This window comes from Amia ocellicauda, chromosome 1 (genome assembly GCF_036373705.1).
Source record: "Amia ocellicauda isolate fAmiCal2 chromosome 1, fAmiCal2.hap1, whole genome shotgun sequence".
In the NCBI taxonomy this organism is placed as follows: domain Eukaryota; kingdom Metazoa; phylum Chordata; class Actinopteri; order Amiiformes; family Amiidae; genus Amia; species Amia ocellicauda.
In genome coordinates, this window is record NC_089850.1 from 14,350,026 (window position 1) to 14,369,276 (window position 19,251).

The following is a 19,251-nucleotide window of genomic DNA, read 5'->3' on the forward strand; positions in this document are numbered from 1 at the left end:
TTTAATTTATTATATAAAATATGATCCTACTTGCCATCGTCTAGTGTGTTGTTGTAGGACTGTACTTTGAGGCTGCAGTGGGGAACATTGGATGTGTGCTCTCCTCCAAATAATTAAAAATAAATCAGGTAGCATAGTCACTCTACCTTTTTTTTGGTCCACATGATTAGACGATCTGTTTTGGTACTTCCAACTGAAAAGTGATAAATTAACTATAATGCCTTTATATCACACGTAATGCCACTGAACCCTAAAATCTTCCCATTTTAATAAAATATAGCACTCTAGTCTATCTGGTGTGGTTTAATCTGCAGGGTGATGAGCTGAGAAGTACTGACTATTATTTTTCTAAAATACACAATGGTTCAGTTACAATAAACACAGTTTATAACATCACTTGGTAAAACTTTCAAAGTACATATTGACAAGTACTCTGAATATTCTGAAATGATGTCTGAATATGAAGTAGGTCTAGGTTGTTGGTTAGATGCCTATTTAGTCTTTAATTAGAGCTGACATTCTGGGAATACCCACTTACATTAAAAACATTGATCACTTGCTAAAATATTATATATATTGTTAGTCTATGTGTGTAAGCTATCAGAGACCCGTTTCACAGCCTGGGTGTTGACTCCACACTGCAGTAATCCCACAGTCTCATGGAACAGACAGTCCACAGTTCCCACTATGTTTGCCCTGTTCTTCACCAGAGAGCTGCTCTCAGCCAAATCAAGCTCTGGGTTGTGAGTGTGGTGCATCACCACCAGAATGGCCACTTTATTGACTGTGGAGAGATTAAAAGAAAATATATAGAATGGTTTACCTTTAGGAAGCAAGAGTTGGTTTCTCACAAATAACAAAATTGCAACTATCAATTATCATCAAGTTTAAGCACAGAGGAAATTCAAAAGTACATATGGGGCACCTTTATTAACAGGTCTATAAATATGTCCATAGGTATGACTTGTTTCATGGTAAATTACATGCATGATACCCATAGAATAGAAATGTTTCCCAATAAATAACAGGAAAATATATAAATAAATGCCTTCTTCCAGAAATGCAGGAACTCCAAGCTACGACAAAAATTATAGCTTTTCGAGTCCCAAGTCAGTTCTATTTGTTTCAAAATTAAACACTGCACTGTACAAATTTGCTGTGAATTCACCAGTATATTACTGCACTTTCTACAGTAAAAACCTTAGTAATGTTACTGTAAATTTCCTGAATTTTTTGGATGCCCATTCTCTGGTTAGTAAGCAGCATTTAGCAGAAATATTTGGACATGCTATGACATTTTATACTGAAATGAAGCGTGATGCCCTGATAACTTCTGTAATTGTTTATAAAAATGGAGAATGGAAAAAGGTTATAATAAACACATCTCAAAACACTGGGCAGAACTATGAAACTACATATTGACAAGAAATCTGAATATCTTCAACAGCACCTGTAGAAATGTGTGAATATTTAAAGGGGCAGGCTTTGTAGCGCACATTACATTGAATACTATGGCAAAATATTCACAGCTGATTGGTTGAAATGAGTGAAAAGCTGGCCAGCATAGAAAAACAAACTTACTTTGGAAAAGGCTGCTTCAATATACTGTGGAGTATATGGTTTTAAGATGTCAGAGACCTGTTTCACAGCCTGGGTGTTGACTCCACACTGCAGTAATCCCACAGTCTCATGGAACAGACAGTCCACAGTTCCCACTATGTTTGCCCTGTTCTTCACCAGAGAGCTGCTCTCAACCAAAATGAGCTCTGGGTTGTGAGTGTGATGCATTACCACCAGAATGGCCTCCTTATTGACTGTTGAGAGAGTGGAAGAAAATATAAAGAATGGTTTACCTTTAAATAATATTTCTCAAACAAATACATTGGTTTCTCACCATTAACCAACATACATTAATTAATAGAAGTATGATCAAGTCTAAACCAGACAGCTGGGAGTCCTCTCAGTCATTATAATGAAATGGAAATACTTTATTTTTGCTACAATATTCTATTACACAATTACACAATCCTAGAAGAGAGAATATGTGAATCACACTATTACATTATGTGTGTTGCACAAAAAATATGCAACTTGGCCAAAAAAGGAGAGATATTCAAACATGGCACAAATCTTTATGTGACATTGGAATATAGCATTGTTTTCATGTGTTGCACAAACCCACCTGTGCCACTCCACAGTGCGCTATTATCCCCACTGTTTGAACACAGTTTTGTGCAGTTATTGGATGAATGCTCTGCACAAACATTGCTCAAAAACTGGTATATTCGGTCTAATTTAGGCTTTCACGCAATTCAAATTTGATTGCGCTATGTCAGCCAGGAAAACATATGCATCTCATGTTTCCAATTACAGAGTCATTACCATATGTTAATAAGCCACGGCATTAGCCTAAAGGAACAGGACTCTGCAGGTGGATGAATGAAAGCAGTGTGCTGGACAGAGGCGAGTGCCATGTTTCACGTTCTGTTCGGTACACACACACACATATATATCATTCAAAATCACATCTGTGCAGTGCACTCGAGTCTGGACACATCCCTAATGTAGACCTCCTCGGTAATATAGTAATGCACACCTCTACGCCACTGACAAAACAATGACGCTATGGGTAGCATTACAGTACAAACACAATATTGTGGATTAGTAGTAATACATATTACCCAATACCCATAATTGTCTGTATGTATGGAGGTCGTCACAGACTCAAACATAATCTTATTATGTACATTACTGCTACTGTGTGTCCAAAACAGGTGTGTAGCTGCCATATCCTTTTTGATTTCCATAAGTAAGCTTGTTTTTATCTTTTGAAAATACAGTGAATAGAGTGCACAAAGGGGGTGATTTGTTTATTAATTTTACTTAAGCGTTGTTATTAAATTCATTGCATATGTGGATGTCCTTTTATTATTATTATTATTATTATTATTATTATTATTATTATTATTAATAATAATAATAATAATAATATTAAGTTATTGTTTTTGATTTCTTACATTTAGTTTGGCTGAATTCGATTAATGATGCACTCCCAGTGGGCACAGGGATATCATTTTGAAAATCATATAATCATGTCAATTGATAATAATTTTATATCAGTATGATATGTATTCATCTGATATGTCAATGTCATATAAAATGTGTGTCAATATTAAATCATATAATTGTATCGTCTATATTGACAATTTGCATCCATTATATATACAGCTCGGGCAAAAATGAAGAGACCACTCCAAGTTCAGAAATCAATGTTAAGTGGTCTCTTAATTTTTTCCAGAGCTGTAAATATATATATATATATATATATATATATATATGTATTTAAATTTTGTTAAATGTGTATACATTATTATTGTATTAAAATGTTCAAGAGTAGCTAGTAAAGCTTTTTTCCATCTCTATATGGGCAGTTTTAAAACATTTCATATGTTAATAAACATGACTTCATGTCTTTGATGATTATATATCCACAGTGTTTGAATTGATTTCTATGTTTTGGGGGGTCCCCTATTATGTTGCCGGGGGGTTGAGATGGTGTGAACTAAGGAGTAACGAATGTTGCGAGCGGGAGTGGGGGGCATTGTGTGGTTCAACCAAAAAAGATTTCAAAGTTTACAGACTTCCACAAGCAACAGAGGGGGAGCTGCACAAAATTGCAGGGAGTGGCTGTGGTGGCGCTGTAGTTTGAAACATAATAATACAAACATTACATAATTTCCGTGTTCTGTCTTATTATTATGCACCGTTGGGTTTATATCAAAATAACATCAAAAGAAGGTCATTTATGAGTATGAGATTGTGTAACCTGTTATCTTTCAAGTTAGAAGCACTGCCCAAGGGGGAGGGGTTTCTGTGCACTTCTGTAGGAACCCAATTGAAAACATTACTCTATCAAAGCTGCCATTGGCCCCTGTGCATGTCATTCAGAAAAGGCCTCTTCCCACTTCCTTTTCTATAAAATGTGACATCTGTGCAAGTTCGTTCTCTTTTGCCATTTCGCTGGACCCGAGAACATGAGCTCTCTGCGTCTTGTCTGTGCATTAGACTTTATTATTTTATTATCACTGTTTTTCGGTTGGTTGGCTTCAGAGCTGTGTTGTTCGCCACCGTTTTACTAGTGTGTGTTTGTCTCGGGTCAACTCCACCATGGCCATGCTCTTCTCCCTACCTCCACTGTCCGCGGAGCAACGCAACCTGGCCTGCCCCAACAGGCAGTGTTGCGTCACAGAGACACTGCTCTGACGGGCGTATGAGGCAAGAGCCCAAGCGGCTTGCCTCAGGAACACCGAGAGCCTGCTGGCCCTGTACAGTGGCAGTGATGCGTCACGGGGCAAGGGCGACTGGTGATCCCTGGCAGCCTCTGTGACGGCCCGCCGCCAGCTTTAGCTGTCACAGGCACAACGGGTCCCTGAGGAAGACAGGACCCACCTCATGGACACCCCCATCTCGCATCTCTCCTCCTCTGTGGAGGAGATGCTCTCACGCACCCTCCAAGACAGAGAGCAGGCCCTGCAGCTGGCCCGTGTTTACCCCATTGCAATTCCAGGCCCAGCAGCACAGGCAGCCTGCGGCAGCTCATCAACGGGGTGGCTTCCCCGATCGTGGATCCCAGGCCACAGTCCATGCAACAGCCCTGCCCTCCTGCCGTTCTCCACCAGCGTCTCTCTGGCAGGCAGGCGCCCCCCCAGGCTTGCCGCCCTGGCCCCCAGCAGCCCATGGCAGCTCGCGGTAGAGGGAGGCCTAGCTTGACCCCGCCTCTGGCCCAAACTTACACCCCCCAGCAACTCGCAAATTGACAATTCTGCACCCAAGACTCTTGGGGGCTCCAAATTATATCAGTTGGCTACTCCCTGCAGTTTCAAGCACGTCCACCCCCCTTCCGAGGCGTGGTGTGGACACGAGTGAAGGACCCTTTTCAGTGTACGACGAGTTTGCTGTTGTCCCCTTCGCACGTGTCTCTCCCTCTTCCGACTGAGAGCTCATGTCAGGGTGTCCCCTTGCCAGAGGCTGCTGGGCCTCCTACTGGCTGCATCACAGACCTTCCCCCTCGGCCACCTCCAATTGAGGCCGCTGCAGTGGTGGTTCAGGTCTCTCAAGATGCACCCTCGCCACGATCGAGCACGCAGAGTCACAGTCACTCTGGCGTGCTGGAGGGCGCCCCGTTGGTGGTGGAGCCCTCACAATTTGACCGTCAGTGTGCAGTCATGAGAACAGATGCCTCCAAACAAGGTTGGGGAGCAGTCTGCAACAGACATGGTGTCCGAAGCAGGTGGACAGAGCCTGCACAGGCCCTCCATATCAACATCCTGGAGTTACAAGCGGTGATCCTCGGACTGTCTCATTTTCTGCCAGTCCTGTGGGACAGACATGTGCTGTGGTTGCACAGCGGTGGTTGGCTATATCAACAGACAAGGAGGTCTCCAGTCGTGCAGGCTGTACTGTCTAGCACACTGTCTGCTTTTGTGGGTGCCGCCACAGGTCCGCTCCATCAGAGTAGTATACCTCCCCGGTCTAAAACGGCAGTTTTTGAATGGCGCCTCCACCCGCTTGTGATACAACATTTGTGGAGCCGTTTTGGCAGAGTGAAAGTGGATCTCTTTGCCTCAGGAGAGTCCACCCACTGCCCACTATGGTTCTCCATCTTAGACTGCTCAGGAATCCAAGCGATCGCTGCGCTATCTCCTTTACACGTTCCCACTGTTCCCCCTTCTCCCGGTGGTCCTGGAGAAGGTCAGGAGAGAACGAGTGACAGTTCTGCTGATAGCCCCATGGTGGCCTCACAGATTCTGGTTTGCAGACCTGATCGTCCCTCCTCCACGGAGAGCCTCGGCAACTCCCAGTGAGAGCGGACTTGTTGTCCCAGGTGCAGGGCATGCTTTAGCACCCCAATCCGGGCCTCCTCCAGCTCTGGGCCTGGCCCCTGAGTGGGAGCGATTGATTGCCTGGGGTCTGTCAGACGTGGTAGTAGCCACTTTGACAGCATGTCATGTTTGGATTGATGGCGAGCCCCCTGGGTCTCATTTCCTGGCTGTGCAGTTTCTGAATGGAGCTTGACGACTGCAACCTCCTCCCACTGCCCACATGTAGTGCTGGATGCACTTTCCCAAGCCCCATTTGAGCCACTGAACTCAGCTGAGCTGAAGCTAGTGTCACTTAAGACTGTGTTTTTGCTGGCAATCACCTCTGCAAAACACATGAGCGAGTTACACACCCTGTCCATACACCCATCGTGTGTCCGTTTTGTGGGACACACCAGGATCATGCTACGGCATAACCCTGCGTTCCTCCCAAAAGTGCTGCCTCTATTTCATTTCAACAGGCCTATTGAGTTGATAGCTTTTCATCCTCCTCCCTTCGCTTCAGAGCAAGAGTGTCTACTGGTTCAACAGGTTGGATGTGACAGGACCGGTCCCTTCTTTTGGGAACCCCATGTTGGCTGTAGTCGAGCCCCAGTAGCTCATGGGCTCTGGCTCCTGATTTCCTCTCCCAGTCTGCCCCTGTAAGTGCATCCTGATGGAGCTATTTGAACTGTGTCTTTCCCTTCCACCGGACTATGCCTTCCAGTCGAACACCCATGCGAGCTGCTCCTGGACTTGCTGACAGCCTGTTGATGTGTTCCCAGGGTCTGTGATGCGGCCTCTATGTACATTGCCTTACGAGGCCACCCTGTATATAGTTTTTTCATTATTGCATTGTGTTGCTGTAGTGCAGGTGCCTGGCCTGTACCCAGCTATGTATATATAATATGTATAAACAGCAGGACTGTGGCTCCACTCTAGCTTGTTAGTAGACTGGAGCTCACTGCTGCTGTTCCCACTTGAGCTGTTCGCTGCCTCTCTGTGTACATAGTTCCTTGGTCAGCAGGTCTGTGGCCCGCTCTGGCTGTGTGCATATAGAGCAAGAGACCACTGCTGCTGCCCTCAGTGGTAAGCACTTGAGCAGGCTCTCGTGTTCCGCTGTGTACATAGTTAATTTGTCAGCACAGTAGAGCTAATATTGCCCTGCTTAATCAGCAGGCATCAACTACTCCTGTGTTCAGCGGGTGGCGCATGAGCTGGTTCCTGCACACTGTGGTGTATACAGATTGATTGTACGACATTTTAAGTTGTCAGTGGAGCTCTCCGCTCTATACTGTTCAGTAATGTTTCAGTGCTGTTCATGAATGTTCCTGCTGCCACGCAATACATATTGTTGGTTTTCAGCTCGGCTATACTCTGTAGACTAGCCGGCTGTTTATTATGTTGTGTTTCAGTGGGTCTGTGGACCTGCTATGATAATGTGCAGAGGCCGCACAAGTTGCTTGATTGCCCGCATCAAATATTGTGCAAGTAGATTACGGCCTCGCTCCTAGCTACACTAGTAGAGCAGCCGGCCTTACTATTGTAAGCGGAGGGCATAAGAGTTGACCTCTGTAGCACCGGTTTGTATATACTGATTGCAGACAGTCCTCGGTAGAGCGTGACTGCGGTCCTTGCTCCTGGGCAGCCCAGTTTGGCCCCAAGGGGCCTCTGTGGCTCCTGTCTGCCGAGGCCCCTAGCGGTACACCTCGCGGCAGGCTCCCTTATCAGCTTGCTGCCTCCTCCCTTCTGATAGTTTTGTTATACAGTAACCCCTCCCCCTTTGGCAGTGCTTCCGACTTGAAAGATAACGATAGGTTGCGAATGCAACCCCGGTTATCTGAAAAAGGAAGCACTGCCCAAGATTTTCAAGGTCGCACGGGAGTCCTAGCTCCTACCTAGCAAAAGAGAACAAACCTGCGCAGACATCACCTTTTATACTAGCAGGAAGTGGGAAGGACCTGTTCTGAGTAACGTGCGGAGGGGCCAATGGCAGCTTTGATATAGTGACGTTTTCGATTCGCAGAATCTCCCCTCACCTCGGGCAGTGCTTCCTTTTTCACATTACCGGGGTTGCATTCACAACCTATTGTTTTAAGTAGCCTACAGCTGCCACAAATAACTTAATTAGCTCTGGACTCATAACTGGAAGGTTGTGGGTTCAAATCCAGGGTGGGGCAGTGCTGTTGTAACCTTGTTCTGGTGCAGAACACATACAACCAAATATAAAAACAGACAGCTCCACACTTCCCATTGTTGACTGTGCACTGGAATGTTGCTGTCTGGTCGCTGTCTGCTGAAATAGTGCTGTGCGCGGAGTTAACGCCACCCTTTTCAATGCAAAATCGCAAACCTGTTTTTGGCGCAACGCACAGTTACGAATGTAGCATTTCCCCCATTTTGCGCCTTGCATACAATTAAAAGGTAAACAGCGCAGCATGGATTGCACCATGCAAAACAAGGTTTTGAATATGGCTAATGATGCACATTTTTGCATGATAGCCATTTGCGCCGCGCAAACCCCTCTGCATGGTGCACAAACTTTATGAATATCTAGCCCTAGATCACCAATCTGAACAGAGCTCTGTATGTGTTAAAAAACACTTTCTGACCGTAAACAAAATGACTGGGAGTGAATTGAATGGAACTTCTTTTTAATTTTTGTTGAATGGAAACATTTTAATTATTGTACAGGATACTGAGTAGTGTTTCTCATACTTAGGAAAGAAACCAATAGGGGAAAATGTATAAAATAAACTGAACCTACCTGGAACATCCAGAATGGCATTATCAATATCAATCTCTATGCAACAGGCAACAGGACAGAAGACCAGGATCACTGCACACTCCTCTATACCGCACTGTTGAAGCAGCAGATACTGAGAGAGTCTCTCTAAAAACTTACTCTCAGCACCCAGGGTAACTCCAGTGATCATGACATGGAGTTTAACTGGATAGGAACATAAATATTGGGGTCATTCATTCAAGCATCTTAGACATTGAGTCACTCAAATTAAAAAATAATAGGAATTTATGTTTAACACATTGCTCAGCACCTTTGATTATTTCTTGAACATGCATGGGAGGTGTCTGGCCAGCATGGCCCACCTGAGATGAACCCCTGGATTCTGAACCTGCAAAACAAGAAAGGGAAAAATTAGAATTGTGCCAATGACTTACCCCACTATGGTATCCCCTATTGCAGCTCCCAGAGGATTCAATAGCCAAGGGATGTATACAGACTGGCTCCAGATGTGCAACCCTCTCTAGGCTTGTCTGTCATAATAGCAAACCTGACTCACACACTTGTTAGGATTTATTTACAGTCAGAAAAAAACAATGTTCTTTTGCTTCTAAAAAGTATATTTATTTTTCCATATCCAGTTTATATCCAAATGTCTTGCAGAACTCTACATTCCTAGTGGCAAAGGTACCTAATTGCCATTCATCATTTTCATAGATCTTATTTCCGAGCAACTTCTATAATAAATTCAAATGCAATTTGTATCATCAATTCATATAGAGTTGGAAATAGTTTATCCTTATCAATTCAGCAGGTGTTGTGGTAAACACTTAGAGAGCCCTTGAGAGAAACACTTGAATATCCTTCATGTACGGTGGCCCTGAAATGCAACTGCTGAAAAAATAAAGCAGCAGCTGTGAGATTTGGAAGTGCTGAAAAAATAAAGGAGCAGCTGCGAGATTTGCAGTGGCTGCGAGATTTGGAAGTGCTGAGAAAATAAAGCAGCTGTTTTCAGAAGCAATTACAGAAAACATCTGTTAACAATTGCACCAGAAGGAGCAGTTTACTGATTTAATAGACAAGAGCATGAGCTAATCTGGGAAATGCAAAATTAGAGAGACGGCTTTAACAAATATGAATAACTGCAAAAAATCTAAGAAACAATAATAAATAACACATTAATATAAAATAGTATTTTTATTTTAGGGGTGGAACGGTGGCGCGACAGCTCCAGGGGCACTGGGTTTGGGTCTCGGCTCAGGTGCCGAGGTGCCGAGGTGCTGTAAGGTGTCTGCACGGGATGGATTTTTATTTTATTTATTATAAGGACTTTTGCATTGTCTCTCTAACTTATCTTAATTCTACATGCGTTTTATACTGAATTTACTTTTCTGCTTTAAAACCATGTACTGTCTGTAGTGTTCTGTACAAAACCTGTTGGGAACCTTAACCTTTGCTGTATTGTCTACTTCAAATAAACCATTTACAAATGTACCTGCACAATATATATATATATATATATTAATCCATTTACACAATAAAATGGTAAGAAAAGTATATTTAATTTATATAAACAGCAACATCTTTTATTATTATTATTATTAATAATAATAATTAGTGTTATTCTATCTTTGGAATTGCTCTCAAATTAGCCTGCCCCACTTATGCGTGACCAGATATTATAATTTACATTGGATCAGATCAGCTTCTACAGTAAATTAATAACTAACAGAAAAAACACCAACCGAGTACATACTCACTCTAAAAATTGAAGATTCTTCAGTGGTTCTATTTAGAACCTTTGGATTCTTCGTGAGTTAAAGGGTTCATTTAAGAACCGTGAGCTCCGCGGGAAACACAAGGGATCATGTAAGAACCCTCTTTCATCATGATAGCGATTGATTTAACACACATTCAACGTTCTTTAAGGATCCTTGTTTGCAGGGAACCTTGGTAAAGGGTTCTAATAAGAACCTTAAGGATCCTCCACAGTATCAACCCTGGGATCCAAAAAGGTTCTTATTACAACCTTCACTTCTTAGAGTTTACATATAGGCTGAGTACTGTAATTGTATATGAAAATAACATGTTTAGTTAAATTAGTGATACCATAAGCTTTCATTAATTTCTAATACATTTTAGGACAGCCCTATGACTCTTAATATGTCACCACAAAGTGGATAGCAGAAGATCACAACAATATTAATATGAATACTTTGCGCACTGCGCAGTTGGAGCCCCTTTCTCATACTCTGTTGACTCTTCTGGAGAAGCAGGCTTGGCCGACGTGACTTGCTTGCTGTCCAATGGCATCAGTCAAATATATTTTACAATGTACCCTCCCTTTCCGTAATTGTTTCTATAAATGCTGCAGCAGCTGCTTTATTTTTTCAGCACTTCCAAATCTCGCAGCTGCTGTTTTATTTTTTCACCACTTCAAATCTCGCAGCCACTGCTTTATTTTTTCAGCGCTTCCAAATCTCACAGTCGCTGCTTTATTTTTTCAGCGCTTCCAAATCTCACAGTCGCTGCTTTATTTTTTCAGCAGTTGCACTTCTGGGCCACCGTATTCATGCCTATAGAGACACTAGTGAACTTTGAGCTGATTGAGTGATGGGCTTCCTTATTGAGTAACTCATGTGTCCAGAGTCTTTAGAAATTGATGCTTTAGGGTGACCTATAAAACTAACTGGATTTGTTTTCTCCAGGACCCAAACTGCACTCAGCTGCCTCTACCAGTAATGCCACTTCCTGCAACCAACCAGCGGTGTAGTCTAGTATGAAGTAGTGGGCATAGTCAATTTACCAAGCCCCCCTTCCTACCCGTGATGGCCCCCAGCCACCACGTGCACGTGGGCGCATATGAAAATATTTCCAAGTGAAGTAACCCCTCACAAATGGTTTACTTCATGTATACTTAAGAAAGATAAGGTCAAGTCAACAGCCAGGCCAGAAGGTAGTTGTTATTTTCGATGAACATCTTGGAGAAGATGACAGAGTATGATTTGAGGGTCTGCTCCTTAATCCTTGTATTGACCCATGGACTCTGTCCTCTAATAATATATAGCTAGCTTTGTAGATAACATAGTAATGACTTATTAATAGTGACCAGATCTTTGTTTTCTGTATATAAAAAGCTCTGGCTTTTAGAATGGAAGCAGAGAAGCTTTGGGATCTTCTTGATTCACTGCTGTTCTCCACGTCACGTGTAATAAAGGCATTGCAATGAACGTTCCAACCTGATTGAAGATTGATTGATCTTCCACACCCCTCAGTGTTAAGCCTCCTTTATAAGGATATTGAGTTTCTTGGCATACTAGGCTGATCAGTCTTTTGGGTGGAGCTGCTGCAGGGCAGAGCTAAGAGGTACAGTTCGAATTATGAGCAGAGAGCTCCAACTGCACTGGATACACACACATTTCCAAACATTTCATTTTTTTTTTTACATACTGCAAAATTAAGGTGCAGATACTATGTGGGTTCAGACAAAGATTATTACATGGTAATTCAAGTACTTTCAATGACTTTTCCCAACACTTTATTTATTTCTGTTTTTTAAAACGTGTCATGACACAAGTGAATCATTTGAGTGATGATTTTTTTATTCACTTACATAAGAACATTATATACTGCATTTAAATTAACTATGCATCAAATCATAGGTGAATCGTATTCAATCATATTTATTCCAGTTACATTTTAAACAAAATCCTTTAAGGACTTTAGGGACCTTTTATGAACTCATCTGTAAACAATTAATATGAAGCACAAAGTGCAGCATAGCTTTAAAATACTCGATTTCAGACCTTACAGAGCTTTTATTAAAACTCTGTTGTTTTTGCTTCATGTTGCTGTACAGATGCACGCAACAACGACTAGCTATAGGCTACAGCGGGGCAAGTAGGAGACTTGGTAGCTGTACATCTGGTGCATAGAAACTGAGCTGAAAATGTTTTATCCATATGGCGTATCACCCCCTCCCATTCGGCTTGCTTTGTTATTAATGGCCACATGTGATTTTCTTATTTCTTGAACATTGACGAATTAAACTGAAGTCTAAAATATAAGCCTGTAACTTGAAATATAAATGTATTGAATACTGTAAATTGATTTTTTATTTATTGTGAATTAAAAAAAGTAACATTACGTATCATTGCTCATTTTATAGTGTGCACTGTCCTCATTAGTTACAGGTGAAGTATTTAACAGCCCCCCACCCCTCTGCACCAGCAGTCAGTGCCAGCAGCCTTCAGTGCCCCCCTTCTGAAGGGCCCCACTTACAAAGGGCAGGGACTCTAGCTGCGGGGACTCCAGCGAGGAGAAGAGTGCAAGGAGACGCTGCACAGCAACAGCAACAACAGGCAACCATGACGATCTCTCCAATTCCTGTCCTGCTCTCTCCTTCCTCTCGGCATGCACCTGCGCGCCATTGTTTCCCTAATCCCTCCAACCTCATCTCTCTGCCTCTCCCCCCCTCCTCCTCCCTCCCTGCTACTCCACTCTCTGGAGGCCTGTGGAACTGCCACTCAGCTTCCAACAAGGCCAACTTCATCTCTGCCTTCGCCTCCCACCAGTCTCTGGATTTCCTCGCTCTCACCGAGACATGGATCTCCCCAGACAACTCTACCACCCCTGCTGCCTTATCCTCTCTCTTTGTCTTATCTTCTCAAGAGGCTGCTCCCCTTCAACACTCTCCGTGACACCCATGGACATCTTGGACCACCACTTCATTTCCTTCTCCCTTTCCCTCCCCTCCCTCCCCTCTCCACCCACTCCCTCTGTCACCTTCCGCCGTAATCTCCGCTCTGTCTCCCCCTCTACCCTTGCCTCCACTGCCCTCACTCTCTTGCCTTCCATTGACTGTTTTTCCCATCTATTTGTCAACTGTGCTACCTCCTCTTTGTTCTCCTCCCTCAACTCCTCCCTTGACTCTCTGTCCTCTCACGTCTCGTCCTGCCCGTCCCTCCCCTCCTCAACCTTGGCTCTCTGCTGTTCTCCGCGCAACCCGAACTAGTCTGCATGCCACCGAACAGAAGTGGAAAAGGACCAAACTCCCAGCTGCCCTCGAACTCTACCGCTCTCTACTGTCCACATTCTCGTCCTCTCTCACCTCAGCCAAGAAGTCTTACTTCCAATCTCTCTTCGAATCCACTGTCAACAACCCCCGCAAACTCTTCTCCACCTTCTCCTCCCTCCTTGCCCCCCCTCCCCCTCCTCCTCCCCCATCTGTCACTGCTGATGATTTCGCCTCCTTCTTCTCCTCCAAGATTGCAGACATCCGCAGGCTCTTCAATACTCCACCCTCATCTCCCATCACACCCAAACCTCCCACCGACCAAGCTTCCTTTTCTTCATTCTCACCTCACTCAGATGCTGAAGTTTCTGCTCTCCTCCTACGTCACAAACCCACAACATGTGACCTGGACCCTCTCCCTTCTCGTCTCTTCCAAGCAACCGCTCCTGATCTTCTCCCCTTCATCTCCTCCCTCCTCTCTGGCTGTTTCCCCTCTGCCTTTAAACAAGCTGCTGTCATCCCACTGCTATAGAAACCAACCCTTGATGCCACCTCTCCTCAGAACTCCCTACTCCCCACTCCCCTTCCTCTCCAAGACTCTCGAGCGGGCGGTCCACCGTCAGCTCTCGGACTTTCTGTCCCAACACTCACTCCTTGATCCTCAGCAATCCGGCTTCCGCACAGCTCACTCCACTGAGACGGCTCTCCTGGCTGTCACTGACTCTCTCAGCCATGCTCGGCGGCCTCCCACACCTCAGTCCTCATCCTCCTTGACCTCTCCGCAGCATTTGACACCGTTGATCACTCCATCCTCCTCTCCTGCCTCGCTGACCTTGGGATCTCTGGGACTGCTCTCACCTGGTTCTCCTCCTACCTCAGTGACTGGTCCTACCAAGTGACATGGCGAGGCTCCTCATCCACCCCTCAACCTCTCCTCACAGGCGTTCCCCAAGGCTCCATCCTGGGCCCGCTCCTGTTCTCTCTTTACACTCGCTCCCTGGGCCCCCTCATCGCTTCCCATGGTTTCTACTACCACTTCTACGCTGATGATGCCCAGATCTTCCTGTCTTTTCCCTCTTCTGACCCTCTCATCCCCTCACACATCTCTTCCTGCTTGTCTGCTATTTCCACCTGGATGCACTCGCACCACCTCAAGCTCAACCTCTCCAAATCGGATCTCCTCTTTTTCCCCCACTCTTCCTCACCTTCTGCTGACCTCCCCATCTCGATCCCCTTGGAATCCACCACACTCTCTCCTTCTTCTTCCGCTAAAAATCTAAGAGTCACCCTCGATCCTGCGCTCTCCTACACCCAGCACATCACCACGCTGACATGTACCTGCAGATTCTTCCTGAGCAACATACACTGGATCCGTCCCTTCCTCACCGACTACTTGACTCAGCTACTCGTCCAGTCACTGTTCCTCTCCTGCCTGGACTACTGCAACTCCCTCCTGGCCGGCCTGACTGCATCTACTACCCGCCGCTCCAGCTCATCCAGAACTCTGCGGCTCGTCTGGTATTCTCTCTGCCCCGATTCACACACGCTACTCCACTGCTCCACTCCCTCCACTGGCTCCCGATAGGGGCACGCATTCAGTTCAAGACTTTGACCCTCAACTACCGCTGTCTTGACCACACTGCACCAAGCTACCTTCAGTCACTCGTCTCTCCATACATCCCCTCCAGACCACTGCGCTCCTCCAGTGCCAGAAGACTAACTCTGCCTCCTACCATCCAGGATGTAGGAAGTCACTTACTGTACTTGTGTAAATTGTAAATTGAAATTTGTAAAATGTATTTTGAATTGCTGTTTTAGCTAAATTGAATTTGTAATGATTGATGCCTTGTACTTCTCTGTATTTTTGCACTTTGTTTGCACTCATGTTGTAAGTCGCCCTGGATAAGGGCATCTGCCAAGAAATAAAAATAATAATAATAGTGGGGAATCCTCGTGGGCAGACGGCGTATGCCTGCGTATCACGTAGACTACACCACTGCAACCAACCCATTACTTACAGAGAGGGTCTTCTCCTATCAAGTACACTGATATCTGCCTGTCAGTGCCTGTCTGCATAGAGTGGCTGTTTCCTATGCTAGACTTTGATGCACTCTTTATAATTTATTTTTAATCTTAATAAGCAATTGATTTTAATAGCTTTCTGTCGTGGTTGTGTGCTGATCTGCCGATCCCAGCACTGCAAACCTGAAATTTTTTATAAATATTAGAATTGTGCCAATTACTTCTCCTTCTAAGGTTAAACATATATATTGGGGACAAACATTCAAGCATCTTAAATGAAAAAGAAATGGGAATTTATATTTAAAAATGTATATTTAAAACTATTCTTATTATTCTGGATTATTCCAGTACACACAGTGTGGTTTTTCATTATAAGTACGGCATGTATAAACAATTAGAGCAGTGGTTCCCAAAGTAGGGGTCGTGAGATTATTTCCAGAAATCAAATAATTTTTTTTTAGCCATAATTGTAATAAAACATAATACTCGTTAAATTAAAAATAAAACCATGCAAACAAAATGTTCCTTGTCCCCTCATGACCCCGGAGGTGTTTAGACAGATTAACGACATATTAGCATCAGCATCAGTTGCAGCAGGTCAATTTACAGCACCCATAAACATTCCGATATGTGCACATTTTTTGGCTTTAAGTTTACAATATTATTTTTGTCGAAATGAAATGTTGGTTAATATCAAAAGACAAAGCAGGGATGCCAGCAGAGAGGCCAGCGGAGGAGAGCGGAGAAGCACCACCGTCAAGCGAACTGTCAAGCAACCAAATATGAAAGACAGCATTTAATTCCAAGACACTGGCTGAGTTTTGGATTTCAGTCGAGAGGGAATACCCACAGTTATCCAAGGCCGGTATAGATGTACTGATGCCATTTGGCACTACCTACTTGTGCGAAAAGACTTTCTCGGCACTCACGTACCTTAAAAATAAATACAGATCGCGACTGAACGTAGAGGATGATCTCTGAGTGGCGGTCTCCAAAATTAAACCAAGAATGGATTTGCTTTTGTGCTCCAAGCATTAGGTGAGGTTAACACTGAAATGAAAGTAATGACTAAATTAGGCTACTTTTAAATAATATTATGGTTGTTAGGCTGTTGTGTTGTTGTCATTATACTTTTCGTATAGGCCTATTACATTTGTATACTTTAATCACCTCTGAGGATAGTGGCAGGGGGTCATGAGTCAGTGGCAACGTTATTTTGGGGGTCGTGGGCTGACAAGTTTGGGAACCCCTGAATTAGAGGGATTCACTGAGGTATATTGTAAAATATTTCAGTAAAGATACTCAGATGTAGACATGAATAATAATTAGGACCCTGCATTTATGAAGGTAATGCCTACCCTTTATAATACAGTGTCACACTCAAGTGGCGATCTCTACCTATCTACAGTCTTTCATGTGCTTGAAAAACACACACACTGTATAGCATTACAGGTGTCTTACAACTATACTCAGATTGAGTGGACACTGAGAGTGTTTACACTGCAACTAAACATGGACACGAGATGGAGATTGAAGAGAGAGTGTTTTGAAAATGCTGTGTACATATAAACATGACTCTGATTCAGGGGCATCAGTCATACTGGGAATGACTGATCATTTGTGGGTTTTTGCCAGTGTTCTGAAAACATCGTGAGTGAAACGCCAGGTCCAAATGGCACCGTACTAAATGCTTTTACTCTACTGATCAATATGCAATTGCTACTGCACATAGTACAATGTACAATAGTGCATATTTTACACATTTGCACTTAATTTGTGTTCACGCTTTCCAGTCCCTGTTCAGTCCAAACCAGCTCTAATTTAATGGAAGAAATGTTTGTTTTAAATCCTCACTGCCTCCTCTCGCCTGTACTGCTCCTGTAAATTCTGTGTATGTCTGTGTTTATGATTTTATGTATTTTAAACCTTTTACATTTTTTGTATTTTAATTGATTAAAACAAATTAAAATAAATGGTCAGGCTGCGCCACTCCCCTCATTTTCATCCCGTAGAAGCCCCATTGTGGTCCCAGGTGCTACACAGTGTACACTGGAGTGATGTTTTGTGTGTGGTTCATGACAATGCCAAAAATATAATATTGTTTCTTATATGAAATGCTTTGATTTATTACCCAAATAAAAAAAATATACGGCGAGCTATTCAACTGCACATGCACATTAGTTGTTTTCTGTAAGGCATGAGTGTATTGTTTGAAATAATGATTATTATTATTTATTTAAATGTAAATCAGTACCCTGAATATGAATAAATAATCATCATAGGCTAAATAATTCTAAAGACTGTGGTTTAACAGCAATAGGTTTGCTTTCATTTTTGTATTTGTATTTTAGTGTTGTGTTTGTTGCTTTTCACTTCGTCCATGCACTACTTTAGTTCGTTATATTATGAAGCAGACATTAATTTGTTATAAAACTGCATGATTCAATTTTCTCTGCTTTAATTATCAAAATGGAAGTAATCGATTCCAGTAAAGGGATTATATCTAACATTATTAATCTCAGATGCATCAAAGAAATACTTAATACAAAATAAAACTGTTTTATTATGAGCTTTAATTTGTATATCTTTTTGTGCTACCCCTAGAGTGTAAAAATAATCTGTCTTCAGTTGCAACAATCACTACCGAGTTTTAAAAATGCTTCTGAAAGCAATGTCAGCACAAGAACTGTTCGTTGAGAGATTCAATGTCTTGGAAATGTTCTTATATCCTACCCCTGATTTGTGCTTTTGAAGAACCTTATTCCGGATTTGCATTGAATCATCATGATTTAGTTTTTGTTAGGAATTGTACTAACCAACTATGGGACCTCCCAGATGTCCGAGCAGCCGAATACAAGCCTAAGATCACCATGCCTAATGCCAAGCATTGGCTGGAGTGGTTTAAAACTCGCTGACATTGGACTCTGGAGCAGTGGAAACACATTCTCTGGAGTGATGAATAACAGTTCACCAGATGAATCTGGGTTTGGTGGATGCCAGGAAAATACTACCTGCCTGAATGCATAGTGCCAACTGTAAAGTTTGGTGGAGGAGGAATAATGGTCTGGGGCTGTTTTTCATGGTTTTGGCCCCTTAATTCCACTGAAGGGAAATCTTAACATTACAGCATACAATGACATTCTAGACAAGTTTGAGCTTCCAACTTTGTGGCAACAGTTTGGGGAAGGGCATTTCCTGTTTCAGCATGACAATGCTCCCATGCACAAAGCGAGGTACATACAGAAATGGTTTGTAGAAGAACTTGACTGGCCTGCACAGAGCCCTGACCTCAACCCCATCAAACACCTTTTGGATGAATTGGAATGCTGAATGAGAGCCAGACGTGATTTCCCAACATCAGGGCCCGACCTCACTGATGCTCTTGTGGCTGAATAGAAGCAAATTCCCACAGCAATGGTTTCAAATCTAACAAAAAGCCTTCCCAGAAGAGTGGAGGCTGTTATAGTAGCAAAGGGGGGACCAACTCCATATTAATGCCCATGATTTTGGAATGAGATGTTCGACAAGCAGGTGTCCACAAACTTTTGGCCATGTAGTGTCATTATTTTGATTTATCCAAATTAAGTGTCAACCTTGAAAACCATATTACTTAG

General features: G+C 43.2%; 1 protein-coding gene across 4 annotated transcripts in view; it reads right to left on the minus strand.

Annotated features, from left to right (window-relative positions):
- Positions 1–287: 287 nt before the first annotated feature.
- The window catches only part of LOC136712828 (uncharacterized), an 81,169-nt gene continuing 62,205 nt past the window's right edge, over positions 288–19,251 (minus strand). For all 4 annotated transcript variants that reach the window (XM_066689660.1, XM_066689736.1, XM_066689898.1 and 1 more), the window contains 4 exons: positions 8,915–8,992; positions 8,626–8,808; positions 1,582–1,814; positions 288–784 (listed from right to left, as the gene is read on the minus strand). In XM_066689660.1, the coding sequence (XP_066545757.1) occupies positions 758–784; positions 1,582–1,814; positions 8,626–8,808; positions 8,915–8,992 (521 nt within the window). In that variant the 3' untranslated portion in view covers positions 288–757. The remainder of the gene's footprint in view (positions 785–1,581; positions 1,815–8,625; positions 8,809–8,914; positions 8,993–19,251) is intronic.